This window comes from Sus scrofa, chromosome 2 (genome assembly GCF_000003025.6).
Source record: "Sus scrofa isolate TJ Tabasco breed Duroc chromosome 2, Sscrofa11.1, whole genome shotgun sequence".
In the NCBI taxonomy this organism is placed as follows: Eukaryota; Metazoa; Chordata; class Mammalia; order Artiodactyla; family Suidae; genus Sus; species Sus scrofa.
Window position 1 is genome coordinate 142741845 of NC_010444.4, and position 6316 is coordinate 142748160.

General features: G+C 42.9%; 1 protein-coding gene across 1 annotated transcript; it reads left to right on the forward strand.

The window, feature by feature from the left end:
* Positions 1–5777, forward strand: LOC100521438 (protocadherin beta-1). The gene is given in 2 exon segments (XM_003124049.4): positions 1–528; positions 531–5777. Coding segments are annotated over 2 exon segments (2454 nt in total). The 5' UTR covers positions 1–143; the 3' UTR covers positions 2600–5777.

The following is a 6316-nucleotide window of genomic DNA, read 5'->3' on the forward strand; positions in this document are numbered from 1 at the left end:
CTGGCTCGGTTAGCCTTTGGCGGCGCTGCGGTTAGAGGCTCACAAAGCCGAGAGCAGCTGCTGCTGAACCTGTGGGCAGAAAAGTGAAAGCGTATCCGCAACAGGTGGCGGCTGCTGCAGAAAGTGTGCACTTCTCAGGACGGATGGCGGCTGCACGGAGAAAACTCTTGCAAAGCAGGCAAGTGGGACCTCTTCTCCTTTTTCTGTGCTTTTCTGTGGGGGGTGCATCAACCATCCGCTATTCGGTGGCAGAGGAGATGGAGAGCGGTTCGTTTGTGGCTAATGTGGCTAAGGACTTGGGGCTGGAGGTAGGGAAGCTGGCGACGCGCGGGGCGCGGCTCGTTTCCGAAGGCAACAAACTACATTTCCGGCTGCACCGCAAGACGGGAGACCTGTTCATGAAGGAGAAACTAGACCGGGAGTCCCTTTGTGGCAAAGCCGACCCCTGCGTACTGCACTTTGAAATAGTCCTGGTGGAGCCGCTGCAGTCCTTCCGCGTGGAGGTCAGGGTATTTGATATTAACGACAATGCCCGATTTTCCTAAACAAGGAGCCTCTTTTGAAGATTCCAGAGAGCACCCCCTTGGGTTCACGGTTTCCTCTGCAGAGCGCCCAGGACCTGGACGTGGGCCTCAACGGTCTCCAAAATTACACCTTGAGTGCCAATGAGTATTTTCACCTGCACACCCGCTTCCGCAGCCATGGGCCCAAGTATGCGGAGCTCGTGCTGGATAAACCCCTGGACAGAGAGGTGCAGCCTGAGGTCAACCTGACAATTACAGCCGTGGACGGAGGGTCCCCCCCCAAGTCTGGCACGGCACACATCCGCGTGCAAGTTCTGGATGTCAATGATCACGTGCCCCAGTTCTCTCGCCTGGTGTACCGCGCTCAAGTACCGGAAAATAGTGCCAACGGTTCTTTGGTGGCCACAGTGACGGCCACCGACCTAGATGAGGGCTCCAACAAGGCAATAACTTACTCTTTAGCTCAAAACCCAGAAGTAATTCTCCAGACATTTCAGATCGACCCTGACACTGGAGAGGTTCGATTACGAGGGGCTCTAGATTTTGAAGTCACGGAAACATACGACATTGACATTCAAGCTACTGATGGAGGCGGCCTCTCCGCCCACAGCAAAGTCCTGGTGGAAGTGGTGGATGTTAATGACAATCCTCCTGAAGTGACAGTCTCCTCTGTGTCCAGCCCTCTCCCTGAGGATTCTCCACTACAGACTGTAGTGGCCCTTTTCTCTGTCCGCGACCGAGACATTCGAGTGGGAGGAAAAATCACCTGCTTCCTCAAAGAAGACCTTCCTTTTGCAGTCAAACCTACATTCCGCAATTCCTACTCACTGGTCACTGACAGACGCTTGGACCGAGAGGACGTCTCTGGCTATAATATCACCCTTGTTGCTACGGACACTGGACCACCCACTCTGTCCTCGGAGACTGTTATAGAGGTGCTAATAGCTGACATTAATGACAACCCCCCAGTGTTTCAGGAAGATTCCTACATCTTGACTGTTCGAGAAAACAACAGCCCTGCAGTCTTTATTGGCAAAGTGCATGCTGAGGATCTAGATTTGGGTGAGAATGCCCAAGTCACATATTCTCTGCTGCCTCCAAAAAGTGGCGATCTATCAGTCTTTGCTTATATCTCTATCAATTCAGACAATGGGAAACTCTATGCACTGAGAACCATGGATTATGAGGCCATTCAAGATTTTCAGTTTGTGGTAAAGGCAACAGATGGGGGCTTCGTGTCACTGAGTAGCCAAGTTAGTGTCCGAGTGGTTGTCTTGGATGACAATGATAACCGCCCAATGATCTTGTACCCTCTGCAGAATGGCACCTTGCCTTGCAATGACCTGGTACCCAGGTCTGCAGAGGCAGGCTACCTGGTGACCAAGGTGGTGGCTGTGGATCGCGATTCGGGTCAGAATTCTTGGCTTTCGTATCATTTACTTAAGGCCACTGATGCTGGGTTATTCTCTGTTCAACAACAAAATGGGGAAATCCGTACATTGCGGCCGATATCTGAGAGAGACCCCAGGATGCAGAAGCTGATCATTCTTGTTCAGGATCATGGCCAACCAGCTCTTTCTACTACTGCCTCACTCAACATCCTTCTGGTAGATGGCTTTTCTGAGCCTTATCTGCAGTTCCAGGATCCATTCAAACATCCTACAAGGGTAAATCCATCCACTAAATATTTGGTCATTTCTCTGGCTGTGCTTTCCTTTCTCTTTCTCCTCTCTGTCGCGGTGATCTTCATTATACACATCTGCCAGAAGATTAAATACAGAGAAAAGTTCACAATCCAAGAGCATTTCTATGATGACTGTAATTTCCCTAACAACCTGGTACCAGGAGGAGCCAGTGGGTCCATATCCCAGCCTTGTCCCTATGAAATGTGCTCAGCCACTGGCACGGGCGCTAGTGAGTTCCGGTTTCTCAAGCGCTTTATGCCCAACTTCCCTTTCCCCCATGGCACTGGAGAGGTAAAAACAGAGGCTGGCTCCAGTTTACCACCAGATTCCGACAGGAATAGGTCTCAGGGGCCAGAGGGGCAGGCCCGAGCATCTGATGACTATATGTAGCCATTATTCATGGTCTCCCGTGGAAGTTCATTACTCCTGGCTCTGGGAATGCTTAGGTTCACAGAGATATCCTTTTATTTTTCCTTTAAATTATTTTCCAACAGAAAGATATGCATGCATTGGGAAGAGAACTAGCTCCTAATTTTATCAGTAAACAATGAGGTTTGAGAAGTAGAAATATAATCTGTTGTTCTTCAGAAATTTCTAGGGAATTCCTTGGTGGCCTAGTAGTTAAGGATCTGGCATTGTCACTGCTGTGGCTTGGGTTTGGTCTCTGGTCTGGGAACTTTCATAGGCTGTGGGCATAGCCAAAAAAACTTTTTTCTGGATTGTCCCTTCATGACTGTAAATCCTCTTTGCATCATCAGGCTGTTGCAAATCATCATTTATCATCACGCAGATGCCTGCCACATGGCAGTCCTCATAGACAGCTGGGGGACGAGGGTAAAGATGAAAAAAGGGTTTGACGTATTTTCAAATGTATGGGCAGATATAAAGTAAGGAGATTCAGCTCAGGAATGTTCTCTAAAATTAAGTTAGATGTAGATGGTTGTTTTAGGCCTTAGGCAAGTCTTAAATGTCTCTTCATATACAAGTATCTCTCTCCTTCCTTATCAGAGAGTGTTTATTTGAATGTGGGGAATGAAAGGTGCGGGAGGCAAAAAATAGACTTGTAGGTAACAAGTGCTATGGAACAACTACGGAACAGAAAGATAGTAAAGTAAAAAGAATCCATCAATACCAAGTAAGTGGCCTTAAGGATTTTCAGGAAATACCAGCTTTGATCTTAGGCCATTTTCCCCTCTGACTATGCTAATGATGACGTGGAAACTGAGAAAAAGAGAGTTCCTAGCAAATCATTCAAAAAAAGCAGTGGAGTAGGGACAAAGTAGGTTTCTTTTTCATCATCACTGTTTTGCCTTTGTAAGTGATTCTAAGCACTCTCATTCTAAAATTAAAGACAGCAAAATTAAAACAATGTATTTCAAGGGTGCTATCAATACTAACTGCGCCTTCAACATTTAAAAGAGTTCACTTTCATGAGTCTTTAATTGTGTATCTTATTTTATACAAACATGAAAAATTCAGACCCCCAAGGGTATGGTCCAGAGAGACAGGCACAGTATTTGTACTTGGAATTCCAAGGGTAGAGCAGTACCTCCTAAAATAATTCTCAACCATGCCATATCTTATTTATTGCTATAAACCATATTCTCAAAAGCCTGACTAATAGCTAATAATAGCACCTGGCTATCTATCTGGTGGCCAGGATACCCTAAATTTTACTGTACATTATTTTTTTAAATGTTGGAGATGCTTAGGGCAGAACTGATGTAACCTATGGGCTGCCTTCAATAGTTGCCTTAATATCTTGAGAATAGATGAAGCAAATGCAGAATGTTAATGACTTGTCTTATCAATATTAAATATTTTCCATATATTGAGTTATAATCTTGCTCACTTGGAGTACAGTTCTTTTATGCACAAAACAAAAAAATAGTGTTGCAGTGTATAAGGGTTAGAACTGGTTAAGGCATGCAGAAATCAGAGGCTTAAAGTGAGAAAACAAGAAAGAACACAATTAACTTTTAGGGGTAAGTAATTATAAAAGCCACTAGGTTAACAGCATTTGATTACATAATTGTCACTGATTAAGTGTATTTGATGACATTTTAATGATGTGAGTATAATCAGTGGAGCCTAGCCTAATGCCAATGATAAGGAAAGAAAATGTCCATCAGTGGCTTTTTTTGGGGGGGGGGGCACCCCTGCAGCATATGGAAGTTCCCAAGCTTGGGGGTCACATCTGAGCTGCTACCGCCACAGCAACACCAGACATGAACCATGCCCTCGACTCACACTGCAACTTGCAGCAATGCCAGATCCTTAACCCACTGAGCAAGGCCAGGGATTGAACCTGCATCCTCATAGATATTAGTCGGGTTTGTAACCTGCTGAGCCTCAAGCAGAATGCCAGATCTGTCATTTTTTAAGACTTTGATTTCAAACAGTAGTCAAGTTCACATACACATATACATAAAATGAGCGGAGGATGTAGATTTGTCAATTTAATTTTTCCATATATGGACACTAAACTAAAGCCTAACATTCCATAGCATTATTTTACAAAGAAAATGACATTTTAAGAATGATAACATGTCATAAAGGAATAATACTTTAAAAAACTCCAAATTTTATGCAAAATGTATTTTGCCATTATTTTTCTCACTTGTCTGAAGCCAGTAAAATTTTGCCACTAATTTTGAGATTAGGCACTACTGGATTAAATTATAATCTAAACTCATTTTTATTCAGACTTCAGGTAACCAAGAAAATTCCAATTTTACCGGATGATTAAAAATTAAAATTATGTTGTGATGATGGTTGTATAACTCTAAATATAAAAATCATTGCATTATTAAAAAATAAAAGCACCAATTTAAAAAAAAACCGAAGAAAATCTCTACATTGATTGGATGAATATGATATGAGCCATTTGTATTTGGAGAGAACGCTATATACCAGCTGAGATTAAGTACGTTTCCATCGACAAGTTAGTAATTATCCTAATTATTTCCGTTCTTTGCTGTCTCTCTAATGTCAAATAAGAATTGTTCTATTTATTCAAAGTTAAAACCCAAGTGGCTTGCAGTGCTCTTGTCTAAAAGGTTATGATAACTAAGCTTTATCTTTTTTTTTCCAGCTTCATTGAGGAATAAATGGCAAATATTTGTTTGTATAATGTTTAAAGTATAAAACATGATGTTTAGATACACATATACATTGTGGAATAATTACCAAACTCAAGGTAGTTAAAACATCTATCCCTTTAGATAGTTAACTCCTTTCTCTTTTTTTGTGATGAGAAGGCGTAAGAGCTCAGCCACTTTTGTTTCACACATACCTCTACATTTCTACAGAAAGTTCTAAATTATAAAGAATTTAAACCCTTTTAAAAACTTTTATGAGACAATTTTAGACTTATAAAACTGCAGAGGTAGTACAGAGTCATCACATATTCTTCTCTTAGCTTCCCTTCATGTTACCATTTCACATAACCATAGAATAGTGATCAAAATTAAGAAATTACCGGAGTTCCTGTTGTGGCACAGCAGAAATGAATCCGACTAGGAACCATGAGCTCGCGGGTTTGATCCCTGGCCTCTCAGTGGGTTAAGGATCCGGTGTTGCCAGGAGCGGTGGTGTAGGTTGCAGATGTGGCTCGGATCCTGCGTTGCTGTGACTCTGGCGTAGGCCGGTGGCTACAGCTCCGATTGGACTCCTAGCCTGGGAAATCCATATGCCAGATGCGGCCCTAAAAAAAAAAGACAAAAAAAAAATTATCCTTGGTACAATTTTATTAACTAAACTACAAATGTTATTCAGATTTTACCAGCTGCCCCTCTAATGTCCTTTTTCTTTTCAAGGATCCGATCTAGTATTCCACCACGCATTTAGTTCTATCTCCTTAGTTTGTTCCATCCCTGATGGCTCCTTCAATTTTCCTTGTCTTTATGACTTCTCTGCTTTTGAAGAGTACTGGTCGCTTACCTGAAAAGGTCCCTCATTTCCCCCCCCCAGCTTTATTGAGCTAATTGATATACAGCACTATTTAAGGTGTACAGCGTAGGAACTTGACTTCCATATACGGTGTAATGAGTACTACGATAAGCTTAGAGTTAACAGACATGCCCCTTAACTTGACCTTGTCTTTGT